The sequence below is a fragment of the Canis lupus genome, chromosome 32 (genome assembly GCF_011100685.1).
Source record: "Canis lupus familiaris isolate Mischka breed German Shepherd chromosome 32, alternate assembly UU_Cfam_GSD_1.0, whole genome shotgun sequence".
NCBI classification, from domain to species: Eukaryota; Metazoa; Chordata; class Mammalia; order Carnivora; family Canidae; genus Canis; species Canis lupus.
The window spans coordinates 6,832,389-6,854,791 of NC_049253.1; the positions used below are offsets into that span (position 1 = coordinate 6,832,389).

The window sequence follows — 22,403 nt, forward strand, 5'->3', positions numbered from 1 at the left end:
TGAGGGTGCTTGGTACACAGTAGGTGTCTCATAAATCATGAGTGACTGAGTGAATGAATACATGATTGAATAAATGTTTTCTTCCCGATTCAGAGATGATTAAATGGAAAATAACAGTTCAGTAACTAATTTTGCAGTCATTCTAGGTTCATAACCTGTGTAGATCATGATAGCCAATGGGTATCATGCTACTTTTTAAATTATCTAGCTGCCTCACCCTGATAAAATTGTATCCATTGTCTGGGGTCTAAGTTCTGAGTAGCCCATTCATACCATACACTTTTAGGGGTATATGTCCCTTTTATCTTGTGTCACTACTTCCTCATGACCAACATGTATTTTTGTTACTTCTGTCTACAAAAGATGCCTGTCTATATATACAAGGTGCTAGCTACATGATTCCTTCTATGCTTTCGCTGTGGCTTTTCCATCCATGGGGATGTCCCTAAATGTGTGAGAGTCTATCAGTCTGCATGTCCGTCAGTCTGGAACATCATCAGGTCTGCCATGTTTGCTATATATCCCTCCACTGGCATCACCAATGGAAATAGAAGCCAATTACAGGGACTCAGAGAAACTTACTGCCAATGCAGGACTCTGCTCTCAAATGAGGTAATCCATGGACATTTGAGAAGCATAAAGTAAGTGATACCATTTTCCCTGAAAATTTTTCTCCATTGTGTTTACAAATATTCTACCAACCAAATTTATTTCACCTCTTCCGTATCAGCCAAGTTAATTCATTCAGCAAGCATTTACTAACCTCAGGCTATGTGTTAAATAGGAGACACTCTGCTTATGTAAAGTAATAATGCCAAGAGTAACATTCTTGCCCCCAAGAGCTCACATTTTACGGAGTCCTCAGTAGACACCATGACCAGGAAACTATCTCCCCAGCCTGATTTAATTTAACCTTTACCTATAGCCTCTCTGGTGCATGAGTATATTTGTTAGGGAAGTCTGGAGCAGCTCAAAAACTTTTACATGAACATTTGGTTGCAGCTTATCCATGGTCTTAAGCCCATTCTGCTATGCGCTCTAGACCCAGTCTACCAACTTCTAGCATATTCCTAAACACCCCCCAACCCTCCATTTCCTCATTTACAAAATGGGAATAGCCAAGATTTCAAGTCCATTGAAGGATTATATGTGTTGTCCATGAAACTTTTCTTTGATTTATCTAAGTTGTATGAAAACCCTAACAATCACTATTTTGCTTTTTTCTTTCTCATTGAAGAGCTCCATGGTCTTTGGAGTATATTTTATAAAGAAGATTTCCTTTTATATGCTGAAGTTCTAAACTTTTGCAAGTTTACCTCAAGTCAATGTTCATAGGCTTTCTTTTTAGTTTTAAACAGTCCCATAAAAGAAGTTCACTTTTTTAGATTTTTATACCAGACCATGAATGTTTGAGGACTAAAGGCAATACATATGCTTACATTTTCATAACAAAACAATTTTAGTAACCATAGTTACATGAGATATGAGGCAGAAACACAAATCCTTTTCCAAAAATGCCATTCTGTGTGGAAAAAAAATTCTAAAGTGTTTATTAAATAATGTCTTTCGATTTATTTATCAGCCCCACCCCCCAGAAGACCTATCAGAAGATATGTTTACTTCCAAAGGCAAGTAAACTCTAGAGTTCACTTAAAAAAAAAAAAAAAAAAAAAAAAAACCTGAAAAGTTTCTCTCAATCAAATGTCTATTTGAATGCATATCAAACCCCAGGTAGGTAAATGATACTATCTAGACAATATGTGTGTCTTGTGAATATTATTTCAACAATCACACATTTAACAAAAAAATATGGTAACTGTTTTCATGTTCCTCCAAAGTCTCATTGCATTTATTCCGTTCAGGAGAAGACCTGGATTCCAACAAAAATGTCTTTCCTGTAAGCTTATGTGTGATCTGACTCAGCAAAAAATGATGTTTGGTGGTGATGTCTGAAAATTCATAGTAGAGCTTTTAAATAATCTCAAAGTACAATTTCACAAGAACTCAATGATTGCTCAGAACCTAGGCAGCAGCTATTCTTGCTAGAGTCATATTAGAAGTTTTCAATCTTGAACGTCAATAGTATTGTTAATAATTTTAAAATTAACTATTTTTACTTCTCTTGTAAATATACTTATGTACAGACATGATTGTTTCTGCTTTAACAATATAAAAAGACTGACTTCCAAAACCTCTGATGTTTCTAATTATTAGCATTTTGAATGATGACTCTGAAAACTCTTGAATGTGCTCACACTAGTTTAGTTGAGCCCACTCAAAGTTCCACTAAGAATTCTCTGACATAGGGCAGCCCTGGTGGCTTAGCGGTTTAGCACCGCCTTCAGCCCAGGGTGTTATCCTGGAGACACAGGATCGAGTCCCATGTCAGGCTCCCTGCACGGAGCCTGCTTCTCCCTCTGCCTGTGTCTCTGTCTCTAATAAAATAAATCTTTAAAAAAAAAAGAATTTCTGATATATAAACTTAAAAAATATTAACAAACATGTAATTATACATTTCTTTGGACCAAGGAATCTGGAGCTGCAAGTTATATCCTGCATAGTAACAGTAGCTATATTATTCATTTCTCTTTCCCTTGAAACAGTTTGAGTGCACTGAAGTGTGGTGTTACATCCAACCTTACTTTGCTGAATAGGACCCTTCTCTTGCCGCTGGGAAAAAACATTTGGGATCAAGTCAGTGCTGCATTATCCCTGACAACGTCTAACCCACACCTTACACATCATTGCCTCACTAAGCATTACCATGTGATATTTCAAATGTAACAGGGTTGGTGGAAATGGTGGGGATGCAAAGAAAACTGTTGCAGCCACTATGGAAAACAGTATGGAGGCTCTTCAAAAAATTAAAAATAGAAATACCATATGGTCCAGCAATCCCACTTCTGAGTATTTATCAAGAAAAAAAAAAACTCAAAGAGATATATACACTCTCATGTTCATTGTAGCATTATTTATAATAGCCAAGATATGCAGCAACCTAAATGCCCATCAATGGATGAATGAATGAAGAAATAAATAAAACTGCATACACACAGGCACACAGAACCTAGGCAGCAGCTATTCTTGCTAGAGTCATATTAGAAGTTACATTATTATTGTAACTGTAACATTATTCAGTGTAACATTATTAAGCCATAAAAAGGAATGGAATCTTGCCATTTGGGACAACATGCATGGACCTGGAGATTATCATGCTAAATGAGATAAGTTAGAGAAAGACAAATACTGCATGATCCTACCTACGTGTAGAATCTAAACAAAACAAAATCTGAACTCCTAGATACAGAAAACAGATTGAGGCAGATTGAGGTTGCTAGAGGCAGGGGGTGGGGAGTTAGGAGAAATGAGTGAAAGGTATCACAGGCTTAAAAACCTTATTTAAGTGAAAGAAAATGGATTTAAATGTTATATGACATTGGGTATCCTGTATTCAGCTATCTCCTCCATATTTAGATGGAGGGATCCTTTTCTCAGAGGTCAAGAGGTGGTGATTAGAACATACTGCATCTTTTATAATGCATCACCAATAAAAACACAAGAGATTTAGAAGTATGTACTCATGATAAAAAGTATGTTTCACAGGTACATTTAAAAAGGAAGCATTATTGTTATTCATAGGACTTAGGAATCAAAATGTTCAAGTAGTTTGAGAAAGCATTATAATGGTTGTAGTTTAAGGATAGATAAGATTTAAATAAGTAAAAAGAGCATCTGAGGAGAGGGAGAGACCATGAGTAAAACAGGAAAATACATAATTGGGAGAAAGTAAAGCACTAATAGTTTAGTTGTAGGGAAGTTATGAGGTGGTCATCTGGGAACTTACATTACAGTAGGTCCCATCATAGAGGCTCAAAATCATGGAAAAGGATGACTAGATCAGAGAACTCCTCAGAAGAGGGAAGCAACAGGATTTGATAGCATGGAATAAATGTCAGGTAGGAGAGTGAATGATAACTGATGAGATTTTAGGTATAGTGAGTTGATGTTAATGACCTGTAGCAATTTGGAAGTTAGAGCAGTTTATTCTAACAGTTAAGAGCATTGGACCCGAGGAAGTCAGGGTTTGAAGTCTAATTCCTCCAACTAATACTCTGTGAATTTAGATGAGCTATTTAAACTCACTATGGAAAATATAGATGGTAATAGCCTCTGACTCTGAGGTTAATTTAAGGATTAAATGATTTAATATATGTAAAGTCATATATAATGTATATCCTAGCATGTACTTAATGAATATTAGTTTAAAATTTTAAAAAATGAAAGGTGTTTGGGTGGCTCAGTCAGTTGAGTACCAGACTCTTGATTTCAGCTTGGGTCATGATCTCAAGGTTCTGGGATCAAGTGCCACATCAGGTTCTGACTCTTCAGGGAGCCTGCTGGAGATCTCTCTCCCTCTACCCCTCTCCACATTCACATGCATTCTCTCTCTCTCTCTCTTGCTCTCTCTCCCTCTAAATAAATAAAGTCTTAAAAAAATATTTTTACAAATGAAAGGCACAGGGGCATGTGGGTGGTTCAGCCAGTTGAGCATCTATCTGCCTTTGGCTTGGGTCATGATCCCAGGGTCCTGGCATTGAGCCCTGCGTGGGGCTCCCTGCTCAGAGGGGAGTCTGCTTCTTCCTCTCCCCTCTCATGCTTTCTCTCTCTCTCTCTTAACTAAATAAATAAATTTTTAAAAATAATGAAAGGCACACAGTCTAGGGTGCCTATCTGTATTTCCTCATGTGGATGGAGGAGGTTTTCTGGAAGAGGGTCCAAGGCATTAAAACAAGATAAAGAATTGGCCAGAACATCAAAATGTTCTTTCTAGCGGACTTCTTTTTTTTTTTTTTTAAGATTTTATTTATTTATTCATGAGAGAGAGAGAGCGAGAGGCAGAGACACAGGCAGAGGGAGAAGCAGGCTCCACGCACGGTGCGAAACATGGGACTCGAACCCGGGTCTCCAGGATCATGCCCTGGGCTGAAGGCCGCACTAAACCACAGAGCCACCCAGGCTGCCCATATCTAGCAGGTTTTTATTGTATTCTGTAGTAAACTGTTAACTGGATATGAGCTACTTTAGCTCTACAATAAAAGTAGTATGTGGCTGACAAAGGTTATGAGAATGAAAAGTCCTAAACAATTGTACAAAATTATATTGCTTATTCAAAATCACTTTAGAAGAACTGAAAAAAAAAAAATGCATTTGTAGCTATGGTGAACTAGTGAAGTATCCATATAGTTGAAACCATTTTGTTTATAGAAAATGAAAATGAGTACAAGTATTTTATTTACCTTGGTTTTTGCGTTGACATTTGCACCCTGCTTCAGAAGAAAGTTGACCATTTTCACATTTCCATAGTGACAGGCCACAATTAAAGGAGTGTAACCAAGCTATAATAAATACATAAATATGTAAATAAATACATATATACTCTAGTGGTTAATACTCAGAAGGATAGGTATTGGTTAGAATCTCAATGTATGAAGGGTCAAAATTCTATTCCGTTGTATAAATATTACTAAGCAGATTATTTACATTTCCTGTGGATACAAATATGGACAGAAGTTGATCAAAGAGCACAAGAAACTTAACACCAGCAAAGGAAATCAGACATGTGTGTGACTTGATCTGATAGAGGCTAAGAGAGAGAGACACAAATGGGAGGATCTGGAGGAGATGCAAGAAAATGTAGCTTAGGTGGGCTTGAAAATTTTAATGGCATAGAGAAGGAAAAGCCATTTCAAGACCAAGGGCTGGAGGCAAGCCAGTAGAGGAAGAAAAGAGCAAGTCATCTGGATTGGCAGAGCAATAAGAGAGGTTGACTTAAGTCAGCAAAATTAGAATCCTTTTATAAAGGGTCCTGATATCATGATCTCCATTTGGACTTGATTCAAGCCAAAATGGAGAACCATGATAGATTTGTGAGTAAAAGAGAATCATAATGCAGAATGGGCTTTTGAGGAAGAGTGCTTGGACTTGCGATGACCTGAATGGGGGCTACTGGGAGTCATCCAAGTCAGAACCTGTCACAATATTGAAAGTGATTCGCTTTTTACCTTCGTGTGAGCATCCTGGTCAGCCCCATGCTTAGTAAGAATGTCAGCAACATTCACTTTATCTTCCTGGGCTGCAAGGTGTAAAGATGTGAGTCCACTCTATAGAAGGAATGGAAACAAATAGGTATACTTGAAAAAAATGTACAAATGAAAAGAAATATGTTTCATCATCTATAATGTCATGTCTTGAAAAAACCCAGGACAATTCATAGTCTCTCCCTAGAACTTGCAACCTTTGATATTTAAAAAACTCTCCCAGTTAATATGTCTTTCTAAGACATATTCTCTCATATTCTCTCTTAATCAACTCTTTCAACACATTACATTTTCTTTATTTGGGTCCTTCTATTATGATGTGAGACTTTAAAATAACTCAGCTAATAAGCTTCCAAACACAAATCCATCTGTGCCTTCTGCTGAATCTATTTATTCCCTTAAATAATTAACCAACTACTACTTCTGCTTTATAACCATAGCAAAAATCTATATTTTCATCAATAAAGTATCATATCAAGGTAAAAAATTGTAGAGTTACAGGAAATGAGTTCAGAATAGTTTTCTGTAGTAGTTGAGGATAGTATATTATTTGGGGGGGGGGTTCTCCTAAATGCTAAATAAAAAGCAACCCCATCATTTATATATAGCACCATAAATTCGCCAGTTTTATGTAAGATGTTTGGCAGTTATACCGCAAGTAAATATTCTGACTAATTGTATATGCAATTAAAATACAGTTAAGCATTAATACAAGATGAAAGCATAGAGAAAGGAGAGGGAAAGAGTGGTTTATTCAGTCAGTACCACAATCTGGCAGCCTCATTACATGTGCAAGTAGCTTCCATCAAACAAAACTGAAATTAAAAGAGTATCTTTAAAACCTAAATCATTTGTGTATTTAACAGGTGTTTTCTGAGTACCTTTCATATGCCGGAAGTATTCTAGGTTTTTTAATATATCAGTGAACAAAAGTTTCTGCCCTATATTCCAGCTAACAGTGTATTTATACCCTGTGTTTCTCTCTCTGCTATTGCTCAAATACTTAGTATTATTCATCCCTTCCTGTAAATCCTGCGGCTATACAATGAGTGAGCTGACTTATGTGCAACACCCTCTCCCCACACTGTCCCAATTCATGTCCAATTAGATCCCACCAGCACCCCCCGACCATGGTTTTGCAGGTCTGCTTTTACACAGTCAAGTTAGGTTGAGACAGTTGAGCTAGGTTTTTCAAAATTCATGATCTCTAGCCAGAGGGTACTCCTAGAAATGGACAAGTCCTCTGATCTTTAAAAAAAACATAAGTGATATGTACAGAGGGAAAAACATTCTCCAACTAAAAAGAGAAGGTTTTTTTAATTGAGAGCCTGGGGCTTTTTCATCCTTAGAGTTCCAGCTGAGCTCAGCTCTATTTCATAAACCATCAGGATAAGATGGAAGGTACACCCTTTCGCATTAACATGCCCTCACTTCTGAACAAATACTATCTAGTCCTAAAGTATAAACAATATGGATATTGGGACAAAACAGAAGATTTTTTCTTATTTTCATTTTCTTCATGTGAAAATAGCAAATGTAAAAATATTTCTCTTTATGCAGACAATTGGTCTTTTAAAAATGTTATGGAAGTGACTGTTAAAGGAAATGACCATCAAATATATCGAAGACATTTTTAATGGCGTGTCAAACATGTATGCTGTTTTCTACACTATCTGCAGAATGGATTTTCTACAATATAAGATTGCAAACTAACAACCAGTATGGAAATCCTCTACAATTTATTATGATAAATTTGCATACCTAATTCAAATTATGAAAACTTCTCCAATAAATCAAGAAAATAGAAGATGTTGAAAGAGTTCTTTTCAAAAAAAAATTATTTCCTAAGATGCACTAGTGGACTCTACAACTGGATTTTATTACATGGCAATGGATAAGAAATGTAATATCATTTCTATATTTTAGTTCTTACTGAGAAATAAACATTTGGAGAGTATGAAATTATTGATTTCAGTTGGTCTTGAATAGAAAAAGAACATATGTACTTTTCATATGGGAATGGGAAAACAGTATCGGTTTTGTTTTTTACTTGCAATAATTTTACAGTTGCATTATAATACTGACAAAAAGGCAAGGTTATATTTTTATAGATAGATCGTATATATTACACCATTATTCAGATATATCTGAGCATATTTATTACAGTTTTACCCTAATGACAAATATATCATACCTTTATTTAGGACAGCACCCAAATCTAATATTGAAATCATTGTTATAAAGATAGCATAATTACTTTGTGGTTTAAAATTGAATATATGTCTTCACTGCGGAGCATGCAAGTCAAAAATACTCATTAAATATTTGCTGACTGACTACTAAAACCCTCTCAAAAGAAGTAATATGTTTAGAAGAATACCATCAAGAGGACATAGTTAAGTGCTTCCAGATACAAAAATAAATTAAAAATAACACTATCAGAAGCATTGCATGATCAGTTTCATGAAAGGTCTAGAATTTCATTCTACTCAAAATTTTCCCTGATTTAAAAAAAAAATTTTCCTTGATTTATGGACTTCTTGTATTTATTTTCAAATGAATATATTTTTTAATGTACAATAAACACTATCTGCCCCTTCATATACTGATGCTAAATGAAATACTCTACCATTGGTCTTCTACTGAGAATATCCCTAGTAGGGTAAATGACCACTTGAATGGCATGATTTCAGTGGCCACAAGGAAATCCATGCCCCCAGACTTTAAGGATAACTGATACACTGAATTTCACCATAAGGCTTCATCATGTTCATTTCTGTTAAAATGAAAATATCTTTTGGAGGAATAACTCTATAATTAGCTCTCACTATCCTTATAAAAAAGGATGTATGAGAATTTTTGATAGAAAACAAAAAAAGTTTATAAGGACAACGGGTTTACTGGAATACTTCTGAGTGATAAAAAGACACAGAATAGGACTCTAGGGGTGTTCAAGACAACTTGTCTTTTTCATAGCTATTTCTAAAGGACATAATGCTCCATAACTTATCGATAAACATTATTAAAACCAATTTACAACTGAGTTTCCAAAGCACTAATTAGTTCAACAGTGAGATGCAGAAAACATAGTACTTGCATATTTGTGGAAAATCCTAAGAAACTTAATTTTCACTAAACCTGTATCTTGTGTTAAAAAAGCATTAAGAGATCTAAATGATGAGCTAATTTCTAAATATAGGCCTCAATTTTTAGTTTCTCAGAAGCTGACTCCAGTGGCATATGTATAAGTGTAAGATAGATAAACATTAAATAGATAGGTGGGTAGGTACAGTTACAGATATATATGTAGAGAAAGCAGGAGATGTATAGACAGACATGTACTTGTAAAAATCAAAATATTTTCATATTTGAATAATGTCTTTTCCCCTGACTCTTACTCTATTATAGTTAATATGCTTGCCCACAAAGGCTAAACAACTGAGGTTCTTTATTAAAAACACTGCTTCACTGGCTGCCACCCTCACAACCACCCAAGCTAAGCTAAAGTTGGCTCAGAAATATATATTTTACTGAGTTCCCTGCATGCCCCCTTCCCCAAGCCCCCCAGGTGCCTCTGATGCTCAGTCGGGCTTGAGAATGGCTTGGGTAGTGGCCATGGACCAACAGCTTAGAAGCAGTTGTTTGGGCCAGAGCCCAGATGAACTGTCAACTCTCTCTCTGTATCTCTCTCTCACTCTCCATTTCTCCGTCTGAAATTTGGAATTAAGACCAGCAGGTACTATGGCAATCTGGACTCACTGCTTGAACTGCAGTGATATTAACTCTTGGGAGCTATAGGGTCACCACTTTGGTCATACAGAGAAACAGAGAAAATAGATCTGCAGAGAGAGGTAAATAAAACTGACTTGCAGGGAAAAGTCAAGATTCAAAAATGCAGCCATACAGGCAAAGAGCCTACTTCTTGCTTCCTTGTGGTTTTTTTTTCCTCATAAGGCTCAACTGTTATTGTCCTTGAATTCTAGAAGTCATCTCTGTTTCCTTTTAATACATCCCCTCTTTTTGTTCCAAGTTTTCTTTGATTGGTTTCTGCTTACATGAATCTAAGAGACCCTTAGCTAAAAACAATACCTTAGTTGACATGTGGATATTGGCTCCCTTATCCAGAAGCAAGGTGACCATATCTGTGTGCCCCTCCTGTGAGGCCAGGTGGAGTGGGGTCACTCCCTGTTTTGTTACAATGTTAGTCTCTGCTCCATAGTTCAGGAGTGTGGAAGCTATCTGCATTTGATTCTTCTTGGCAGCAATATGTAAAGGAGTATAGCCATTCTGTAAAAAATAGAATAAAATAAAACAAATATACTTTATAAGCTTAGCACTTGCCCTAATGTGTATGTGTGTATGTATGTATATATATACACATATATATGACATATATATGACATATATATATATGTAACATACATGTATATATATATGAAGGAAATAATCTCTAATGAACAGAAAAGTTAAAAAGTGAGTTTATAGTAAATTCAAATTCTTACTCATTACAAGTTCCCATCCAACAATACCCAAATCTTTACAGCCAATATCACAGGGCACCCATCCTACCGTAAGACAGGTATAGACACAAAGTCCCAAAGCTTAACATTTCCTTCTTACAATATTGAGTCTTTCCTGCAGAGCAACACAGATAAACCAGGTTCCTCTTCTACATAACTATCCTTCAAATACCTGGAGATGGTTTAATATTTCCCTTCAGTCTTCTTTTCCAGGTTGAACTTTCCAAGTCCTTCAACTATTCCTGATATAAGTCCCATTTATAGATCTCTCCATTAAGGATGACCTGTTCTAGACTGATTCTAGTTTGCCAATATTGCTCTTGAATTGTGTGACCTGGAACTGAATGCTATATTTCAGGTACAGTTTTAGTAGCATAGAATAAACTGGAATTCTTTCCATGATCTTTTCAGAACACTCCTGTTATTATGCTTCTCGCTAGATTATACTTTTTACTCACTCAATAGTTATTTAGTAAGTTGCCAGCATGTGCCAGGCAGCGTGCTAGGTATAGGAATACAAAGGTGGATGATACACAATCCCTGTCTTTAAGGGGCTGCCTGCTAGTGGAAAATATATTGGCTTATATAATCCTGGATATAGCCAGTCAAAATCCTGGATCTTCTACTTGTCTGTATAATTTGTGAGCTCAAAAGTAGAAATATGAGGTTACTAGTTTTATGTGGCGGTTTGTGGATAGGACCAGAGAAATTCATACTTTGCTTACTAAAGCCAAACTTTAAACCCTATACTTAGTTAAAAGAAAAAACAAGTAAGCAAACAGACCTCTAGAAAAAATGTTAGTCTGGAACTTATATTGTTTCCTTTCCTTTTCTATTTCAAGTCTGCTAGAATTTTCTATGAAAAATATGTAATAGAAATTAAAAACAGTAGCTTTGCCATTAACTGTGATACAATGAAGGTAAAGACTGCAAAATGATCCATTGCTTCTTATGAATCTATCATAAGAGGTAATTTTAGGTTAGGTCATTTCCTGAAGTCTAACTGCAGAGGATACCAAAAATTAGAAGGGGTTTTGAGAATTTAAATGTCTTTATATGCCATCATCAAATCTTGATCCTCAATGGTCCTACCATATCTAACTACTCTGCCCCCATTTCTCCAAACAAAACTAAGCATCTGTCAGTTCAGATAAATGATACTTCTCTTTAAGCTGAGGAAATTTGGCAGCTCTCCTTAGGAGCCTTCTCATGATCTGATCATACGTTCAAGATGCTCCAGGTGTTCTATCTATTAAGATTAAAGGATACTTAAATCTTTGCAGACCCTGTAAGTTTAGCATCTTTTTTCTTTTTTTTTGCCATAGTGTTTTCTTCAGTTCAGATGTCCCCCATTCCTGTACATGGGCTCTACAAAAGTTAGGTGAATTATCAGAGTAAGTCTAACAACGTTAAGAAGTCAGAGACTTGGGATCCCTGGTGGCTCAGCGGTTTAGCACCTGCCTTCAGCCCAGGGTGTGATCCTGGAGTCCCGGGATCAAGTCCCACATCGGACTCCCTGCGTGGAGCCTGCTTCTCCCTCTGCCTCTCCCTCTGTCTTTCATGAATAAATAAATAAAATCTTTAAAAAAATTTTTTAAAAATAAAAAAAATAAGTCAGAGACTTATGTGGAAGAAGACAGGAGGTTTTATCGAAATAACATAAGAGATCATTTAAAAAGATGATCTCTTATATAAAAGAGTTGGCTGTCCAGCAGTCAAACTATAAGATCTAAATAGCCCTCCTACTCCACATAGAGCAAAAATTCTTGGAACTAAAAAAAAAAAAAAAATTCCAGTGAAAACTAATAAAAGCTTCCAGGCTCTGGTTGAAAGCAAATAGATTCTAGAGTTTAAGGGATTTCGTCTGTGGTTGGGTTAGGTGGTTGCAGTGAATAGAGAGTCAAAAAGCAGAGATAGGGATAATCAACCAACTGGAAGCCTCTTGGAGTGGTCCCAGCATGGAAAGACTCATGCATATCACAGGCTGGGGCAGATGAGTGGAAGACACTAGAGGAGCCTCCTGACCACCTAGTCTACTCTGGACATAGTAGAGAATTGCTCAACCTGGTCTTATGGACTCTATGTGTATACCTAAGAGTAAGAACCAGACACTGGAGAGGCTAGTGATCATGGCTAGATTTGTCTTTTTGGGAAAACCATATAGATTATTTTATAATTTAGGTCTTCTCTCCCAAGTAGATTGAAAACCCCTTGTGGGAGGAGAATGAAGTTTTACTACAATCCTTTCTTTATAAATAGTAAGACTTCAAATAAAGTGTTATTGAGTATTGATGAACTCTTTCATATCTATGTTGAGAATGGCCAGCTTGGAGAGTTAATGAAAAAAATACTGGCATGTTGTATGAGGAGGTATTTTTTTTATTCCATTGAAATAGTTGCTTAGTCTCCATTATTTCATTTAAATTTATTGAGAATCCACATAATACTGTATGAGATAATTCAGGGATATGTAAAAAAAATATGACATGATTACTATCCTCAAGCAATTTATCATCTAATAGGAAGGAAAACCTCAAATAAATGCAGAATTAATGAGACTATTGAGAGAAGGGTATAAAGGGATAAGAATGATATGCATAATTATAAATATTTGCCCCCTCTTTGATAGTTTAAATATTTTATTATTAGTATATATTTATACCAATTAAAATGTATATGTATATATAAATGCATATATGTAGATTGTATGTAGTATGTGTATAATGTTATGCATATTTATAATATTTTATATTTATATACAAAATATATGGTATTATACAGAGTATAATTTTTATATTGAATATCCCATTTTATTTTATATGTATATGTGTAATTTAAATAGATACTTGGATACATGTACATATTTATGTAATAGAACTAGAATAATCCTCTCTCTACTACTTTGGGACACAGTGGACTTAGTGGGTAAGAGTGGTAGTTCTAGGGGCACCTTGCTGCCTCAGTCAGAAGAGCATTAACTCTTGATCTCAGGGTTATGAGCTCAAGCCCTACATTGGGTGTAGAGATTACTAAAAAAAACTAAATAAAAAAAAAAAAAGAGTACTAATTTAAAGTCAAATTGCTGGAGGTTAAATCTTAACTTTATCACTTATCAGTCATATGACTTTGGATAAACAAATTAACCTATTCAAATCTCACTTCTTTATCTATAAAATAGAAATTTATGATACCAATCTCACAGCATTATTATGAGATTAAATGAGATATTGCATGTAAAGTGGTAGGCACAGTATTGGTAAATAAATGGTAGTTGTGCTGTTTTATTATGTCATCTAACATAGCATGAATATTTTCCTAACACACTAAGTACTTTTTAAGTGAATCCTGGTATATTCTCAATATATGTTTGCTGAATGAATTAATGAAAAATGCAATGATTACTTTATGTATTATATGAGCTTCATGTATATGTTCAATGTAATAAAGGGGCAACTCAAATGGTGAGAAATGCTCTGTCCATAGGTCCAAGTCTTACTTGACACTGTTTCAGAAATTGGTGATACATACACATCAAAAAGGAATTCCAAGGAACTTAAAAGGATGTATATTGTAGTTAACATAGATGAAATACTTAAAGAAAAAAGAAACAAAGAGTCTTTCATATACCACAATGAAAAAATTGAGGTCTAAAAGAACAAGTGAAGAAAAGGTTATGTTTTAACATTCTGGTTATGGGGGGAAAGGAAAAACCTATCCTGCCTTTCTTTTCTTTTTTTTTTTTAAGATTTTATTTATTTATTCATGAGAGACACACAGAGAGAGACAGAGAGGCAGAGACACAGCCAGAGGGAGAAGTAGGCTCCATGCAGGGAGCCCGACATGGGACTCGATCCCAGGGCTCCGGGATCCGGCCCCAGGCTGAAGGCGGCACCAAACCTTTGAGCCACCCGGGCTGCCCCTGCCTTTATTTTCATTACTTAAAATTTAAAACTCTGGTCTCTAAAACACTGAATGTTGGTAATAAGAGTCATCTCAGCTGGTTTGTAGGCACAGCCCATTAATCTATGCTGACTTTTAAAAAATCTTAAAAGGCTTTGTGGAAGTAACTGGTAGAAATAAAAAAAAAAAAGTCAATACCAAAAGCCACTATCACTAGGACTACTTGCAGTTACACCATACCATGTGTTTAAAAACAATTCCCTGCAACAACATGGAAGGAGCTAGAATGTATAATACTTTGTGAAATCAGTCAGAGAAAGACAAATACTATATGATTTCACTCATACATGGAATTTAAGAAACAAAATAAATGAGCAAAGGAAAAAAAGAAGAGGAAAAAAACAAACCAAGAAACAGATTCTTAACTATAGGGAACAAACTGATGGTAATGCTGGTGGAGGGGGGAGGATGTTTGAAATAGTTGATAGAAATTAAGAAGCGCACTTGTCATGATGAGCACAGGGCGATGATGTATGGAAGAGCTGAATCACTGTATCATATACCTGAAACTAATATAAAACTGTACATTAGGGGATGCCTGGGTGGCTCAGTGGTTTAGCGCCTGCTTTTGGCCCAGGATGTGATCTGAAGACCGGGGATCGAGTCCCGCATCAGGTTCCCTGCATGGAGCCTGCTTCTCCCTCTTCCTCTTTCTCTCTGTGTCTCTCATGAATAAATAAATAAAATCTTTTTTTAAAAATACTGTACGTTAACTCTACTGAAATTAAAATTTAAAAACAATTTAAAAAATTCTCATTTGCAGTCAGATTACTAGTTATACCCTCTATCTGTAAATCCTTTTCTGCGGTCCTCACCTTAGCAGTGGCATGAGGGGAAGCACCCTTCTCCAGTAGCAGCAGTGCCACCTTCTGGTTGTCATAATGAGCAGCAACATGGAGCGGGGTAAGGCCATTCTGTAAAGGGTGTGTTTAAATTCAGCATTAATGAATTAGCGTGAGCTGCCCTGAGCTACCAAAATGCATGGAGACTGATATAGATTAAGTCCATGTTAATTAATTAATACGGTCAATGCAAAATCAAATGAATACCTAATGATTTTCATATTAGAAGCTTAGCTAAAACTGAAAATGTTTGGTGGAGCTTAAGTTAGCACAGGTTATCTTGATATCCACTATAAATAAAAGTCTAAAATGCTATGCAAGAATCGACATTGCAAGGATGCTTCTAAATTTAGAGAAGTTCTGCGCCCTGTTGTGACAGGAACATACACTTGAGGCACAGCTCTGAATGCCTTCTAAATTAGTGTGTATGTGGACAGGTCATGGACAGATATCCCCATCGTGTCTATTTGGCATAGTTTCATCAGTTGCTTTCATATTCCTTCCAGAAGAGTGAGAAAAATATCTTGAAGTACAGATCTTCAAAGCTTCCAACCTGACTAAAGTGTTACGTAACTGCCATGTATTAGAAAAACCCTTTACCTTCCCTGCAGAATCTGCGGCAGCACGGCGTTGCAGGAGAAGTTTTGCCACATCCAGGCTTCCATACTTGGCTGCTACGTGCAGGGGAGTAAAACCCTTCTGAAAATGTGAAGAACAGAGTAAAATGTAATATTTGTTTTTGTGGTTCCTAACAAAATCTTTTTTTATTTGTTAACATATTAAGCAAACTATGTTGAGTCTCTATGTTTGGGAAAAATACTAGAAGCATTAAATCTGCTAGTCATGAACAAGGACTACAATAGAGAAGGAAACTTAACATGTAAGAGTTTGACTTGATAGCCTGAACAAAACAAATTGTATTTTAAGGACTTGAAACTGCTATTTAACTTTATAGGTTTGAGATTTATAAAAGCCACTACTCTCCCTCAAAGGGCTCTGATTATTGATTGGGCGTAGAGATGGGGAGAGCTTGTCTTTTTCTTGCCTCTAAAATTAATAGGATGAAGACAAGAGCTGCCTTCTCTCCAATCCTTCTCTTTCTTTCTATACATTTTATAATACCTGAATTCTGAATTTCTACCTTTAAATTTTAGTATATTTCAGCAGCCATTGGTAAAAAAATATTGTGATTCAGGTGATTTGTATTTTCTACAGAAATAGCTAGATAAATGGTCAACAGAGAAAAAAATGCTCACTATTAAAAACCACCTCCCATCCTGTTATCCCCGTTCCCAGAAGACCCACACTGTATAAAAAAGATCAATTCCTTTTGTAAAATACACTCTACTTCTGGCATAATGTTGAGCTGATTAACATCAGACTTTTAAACACACCAAAGTATAAAACTTTTTTAAAAAGAATGCTCTGTTATCCATGTTAACATGTACAGATTCAATGTCCTGTGTGCCTAAGTAATGCCATTCTCTGTAATTAGCAGCATGTTACAAAAACAGCCAAGTCCCTGGACTCAGATCTCAAGGATGGCACAGTTCCTACACCATGATCTCAAATCCATCCTCTTGGCCAGACAGTCTAACCACATGCTCTTCTGGCACGAAAGTGAAAGTATGAGAGTTCCAAAGCTGACCAAGGCTTGTAACACACAAAGCAAATGTGCCTGGAGTAGGTGGTCTAAGGTATGGTTTATCCTTGGGACCACTGAAGCCTTTATCACAACACAGAATATCTCCCAAGAAACAATATTGCCCTTTCACAGTGTCACCACACAAATTATGTTTAATTAAGATGTTATTTTTCTTTTCACTTCCTTTTGAACATTTGGTACTAATAAGTCCTTGGAGAAGAGTGATTCTTTCACTGTCTCCAAATGTGGGACAAATATAGAAGTATTTCCTCCTCTTGCATTAGTCTGCTGCAGCCAACATTTATTGTTAATGTTCAATCTCTGCTCAAAGTACACAATGATTAGGGTGACAGTCAGGAAGAAGTAGAATTCTTTAAGAAACAACCACATGGTAAAGGAAGAAAAATAAATGCCTTGTCCTTAAAGTCCTGCTGGAATAGTGATCCAGCCCCTTTGTAAATTTGGAACCTATTATTAGACAAAACTACATAGAATCTTTACTGTGGAATCACAAAATAGAGGTTGGAAAGCATCTCTTGAGTCACACATCTTCCTCCTTCCCCTATGTTAATCTCATCAGGATTTCATTTACCCTTTGATATTTATAAACACTCAAATAGTTCTAATGATGATGAGTCAACTATTCATCAAAACCCCAGTGAGTTCTACTATTGAACTGCTCAGTTTAATAGTTCCTTCTATTTAACCACCCTATTTTACTATTGTTTTAGACATATCTTTTAAATCCTAAAAATTTTTGCAAGGCACTGTTTTATTCTCTATTCCTGTATTTTACAGATCTGAATTTGTCACCTTCATCTGATGAGACAATTACCCAGTGTCTCTTGGGTTGTTCTTGTTATTACTATTATGTTTGTTGATTAGCTTCTGTTTTTTTTTTTTTAATGACTTTTAAAATCCTTTCAACTCTTCAGATTTCAGCATTTGATTAATTATCTATTTCTTACATTAAAACATGTTTTATAGCCTCAAGCAACCAGATTAAGTCATAATGGCTAGCAGGCTGCTCCTACCTCTAGGAGGACAAATGCCACAACACTATTTTAGTTCATACTTCTCCATCCAATGTAGTATTTATGCCTATTTGTTATGAGAACATTGAAAATATCTTTTAAATAATATGAATCACTGTTGATTTGTAGGAATTATTTCGCCTTGCAAACGATACACTTGCTGTGGGCTTTAAACGTGTCTCATTTTTCTACTCTTCTGTACCCATCCAATTTCTTTTTCTCTGATTAACTGAGTGTGTTCATGTCTTATTCTAAGTCATATCCGAATAGTGAATTTCAAATAGAATGTATCAAGTGAGAAAAAAATTATTCTGCCCTAGCATGAAACTTTCAGGCTGGTGTATACAAAGAATATACAACTAATAAAGTGATTGTCCAGCCCAGCTCTCTTGAGACACTGTAAATAACCAGGCAAGAATATAGCTGATAAAGATTAGAGAGCAGAATGGGAATGATAGCTGGAAAAAAATGCAATTAAGTGAATTTCTAGATAGTACTAACACTCTTAACAAATATAGTATTGCCAATTTAATGCAATTTTCTTTTCTTCATTAGTAATACTATTTCAATATATTTGGGAATCTTCTATTTTATCCCCCTTCGGAATATATTATAGATTTTTTAATGGAGAGAGAAGAGAAAGTAGCCCTTACTCTATGGAAATAATCTTAGTTAAAGCACTAGTTACTTGTATTAGAAACAATACTATTTAGAAGAATGGAATCTAGCACTATTTATTGAAGATATTATATGGAATTTCACAATCCCCTTTGATGATTTCAGAAATGAATCTAAAATATTCAAGTAGAAAGAGGTAAGTCAGAGGCCTACAGAAGATCTTCCCTTCTTGTACAGTAGCACTGGGAAATCCTGACTCAGGATCCCACTTAGTCCATGTTGTCATGAAGCCATCCCCCTTACCTTGGTAGCTAAGGAGTGGGCTGCTCCTGCTTCCAAGAGGACTGATGCCACATCGACCTGGCCTTCCCTGGCAGATATGTGCAGTGGTGTGTACCCATTTGTCGTGGCTGCATCTGGATGAGCCATATGTTGTAGAAGCAGCTGGACAATTTCTGTCTTACCCAGGCGAGAGGCAATGTGCAAAGGTGTCTGTTCCTCCTACAACTCAAGCCAAGTAAAAGATTAGTGCCAGAACAAGCCAAACTTCACTGATAAAATATTTCACTCAGATGTTTCCTGATGTCTTCTTGGCATCTCTAGGAAGTCCTATCCAAAAGGAAATTATTACTACTCTGACCATGATATATTTCATATTTTGTTATGGAGGTAACCTGTTTGGTCACAAAATCTTTCTTATATTTTTTTTAGTAGTATGTATTTCCATGAACTTGGTCATTGTTTCCTGGGCACAACAACATGTTTCTCAACTCATTAAGGCCTCAGCTCTTACTTACGCTTAAATACAAACTAGTGTGTGGTTCTGAATAAGAAAGAAATCTAGTCCAGAAGTATTAAGACCTAGATTCTCATCCAAAAGCTTTCACCGAGAGACAGTATTTATTCTGGGAACTATGTCAAGAGGAAAAGAACGAGGGATGCTGGGAAAACTGTTCTTACTCCACTCAAACAAGCCAAGGATAGAAATGCTGGTCATTTCCTTCAAAGAGAGACTGCAGATAAAGAAGATGTTATAATCTGATTTTTTTTTTAAATGTTGTTCCAGGAAACATTGCAGATGGTTCTGGGACTTGCATCCAGGACTTCAACATGAAATGCAAGAAGCAAATGAGTACTTGCCAAGTGCTTTCATTTAGAAACACAGAGAAGAAGACATAGCTGGTACGAGGAATAGGGAGGATATGTTGGAAGAGGCTCAAGAAATCATGTGACTCTAATGTATAGTCAGGAAAATGTTTTCATTTCAGTGTTAAGAGAATTAGGCTAAACCATTCTTTTATAAAAAGAAAAGTGAGCATAACCTGAGTAATGAAAAAAAGGTATGTCTTTACAATGTGTTCAAGGGCATGTTATAATCAAAGTGAGGAAGGAAAAGCTGGGTTAGCTTCCTAAGCTATGAATGAATGGGAAAAAAAAGATAAAGTGGGAAAGAGCTTTTCAAATAAATGTAGTATGTTAAAGTATAAGAAAAAAAAAGTATTCAGAGGGAGCTACAGGAGGAGATGAAATAGCATTGTATGAATTTTAGGGTGGTGAGAAGTAAATAATAAAAAACAATAATACAAGTGTTTTAGCAATAGAATTGGAATCTTTTTTAAAAAAATGCAATTTATAAACTTCCTTCATGTATGATGCATACTTGATTCTATTCTTACAAAAGATCCGAGAGGAAGTCATAAAATGTATTAGACCATTTTCTAGAAAACAGGTTAAGAGGAATTAAAGTGGTTCTCCAGGATTGTTTGAGGTCACCAGCTTATTAAAACAGGACTTGAATTCAGGCATTGGATTCCACAGACATTCATTGGCCTACACATCCTATAGAAATAGACACAGTCAGTTGGCCACTGAGAAAACCTACTGAATGAGGTGACTCTCAATAGGAAAGGAAATTGACAACACTTTAGAAGATAGAACTGTCTTCTAAAATACAGTGGAGGAGAAGAAGAGCCAAATAGGGAAAATTAAGTTACAAGGATAAATGGAGAGCAAAACAACAATAAAAGAACCAAAAAACTTGAAAATGGCTATCATGAACATCTGCTGTTTCTGGGTTTCCCTTCTTATACATCTCCCCAGCACAATTTGATAGAGGTGGGCATTGCAAGTGACATAATCTAAAAGGTAGGAGAGCTGGGGCAATAAGGACACCTTCATCCAGAGTTGGTAGCAGCCAAGTATTTGGTTAAATTATCAACTCTTGTCCCTTGGTTCTTAGACCTCAGATTATTAAAGTACTTGATTTTGTTTGTTTGGGTTTTTAATTTTTTTAAAGAAATAAACTGTCTTGCCTACTTTCTTCAACTTTTGGTATAGTTCTCTCTGAAAGCGAAAAAGGAAAGAACAAACAAGTTTGGTTAGAAAGTCCTTCCAATCGTAACTAGGTTATGAAGTTTTTTTAAGGTTTGGGTAATTATTTCCCTGTTGAACTGCAAAAGTTGAATTTGCTGCTCCAAACTAAAGTTAAATTCAAGCCAAAAAAATGGGAAAGCACAGAAAATAATATTCATGGAAAGGCCTTTAACAAGAGGGAGTTATTAGCTTGATCTTCTAAGCCTCTTCCAAATATACAGGACAATAATTCCCTCATCATAAAGTGTCATTGACTATGAGACAGCCTGGACCAGGAAGATATGAGCTCTGCCTTACTACCACAAGCTACAGTCTTCCAAAATTAGGAAGACTTGCTGAGCCCCAACTTCTTTACCAAAAGACAAATAGCAATGGCTGGGATAAGGTTCAAATATTTGATAAAATTTCTGATATTAGTTTCTAACTAACAAGATTCCCATGAACCAAACTGACTGGTAGCTAACTCAAGCTTTACGGTGAATTATGTTTCAAGTGAGTTTAAGTCTAGGGCCTCTGTGACTGCTCAATCTCTGAAAGCAAATGCCAGCACCCCCATATTGTGCCAACAGAACATGGGCACCTCAAATAAGAGAGCTCCCTGATGGGGAGGCCCCAGTGGTTCTCTCAGTCATATCCATGGAGGTTACTGGTCTGGTCAAGGAAGGACCTTTGTGAGAGCAGGGTCTGAGGGCAAGCACACTGACTGACCAACAAACTTATGCCATTGCAGTCCCTGCTTTCTAGTCTGTCCAGAAAAATATACCTTATGCTCTTGACTTAGGAGAATATCCAGCTCGCACTTTTAAAATGAGAGACAATGTTATAGTAAATGATTTTTTTATTTCATTATATATTGGGAATAGCACCATGAGTATACAACCATGAGATATTATTTCTAAACCTGATTAAGAATACAGACTATCCAGAGATCTCACCCTTGGAGTTTAGTGTAGTAACCAAGTATAATTGTTGACCATCTCCCCTCTGGGAGGGAGTGAATTATAGAGCAATGTATTAGGTTAAGAGAGAGAATTTTCAGAAGTGTGTGCATGTGAGTATATGTGCTGAGAAACCAGGAGGTGAAACAGAAAAGACAGGTTTTTATTTTTCTGTTCAATATCTCCTATAACCTTTTTCTGGGAAGAGCCCTTCCTGCTTTGGGAAAAGAGGGCATCTCACACTATATGTGGCTCTGGAGGGGCTGCCAATCATCTCACCACATTTCATGAATGAACCACATGAAAGAGCATGGAACCTAGGCTTGATACTATATCCTGGCCATAGTGATCAGCTCAGGTGGAAATGTGACTAAT

General features: G+C 36.1%; 1 protein-coding gene across 50 annotated transcripts in view; it reads right to left on the reverse strand.

Moving 5' to 3' along the window:
- The window catches only part of ANK2 (ankyrin 2), a 330,735-nt gene that overhangs the window by 86,163 nt on the left and 222,169 nt on the right, over positions 1-22,403 (reverse strand). For 44 of the 50 annotated variants that reach the window (XM_038581813.1, XM_038581821.1, XM_038581822.1 and 41 more), the window contains 6 exons: positions 19,021-19,218; positions 16,021-16,119; positions 15,394-15,492; positions 10,188-10,385; positions 6,063-6,161; positions 5,298-5,396 (listed from right to left, as the gene is read on the reverse strand). In XM_038581813.1, the coding sequence (XP_038437741.1) occupies positions 5,298-5,396; positions 6,063-6,161; positions 10,188-10,385; positions 15,394-15,492; positions 16,021-16,119; positions 19,021-19,218 (792 nt within the window). The remainder of the gene's footprint in view (positions 1-5,297; positions 5,397-6,062; positions 6,162-10,187; positions 10,386-15,393; positions 15,493-16,020; positions 16,120-19,020; positions 19,219-22,403) is intronic. The other 6 variants (XM_038581851.1, XM_038581853.1, XM_038581842.1 and 3 more) reach the window with 1 other exon arrangement.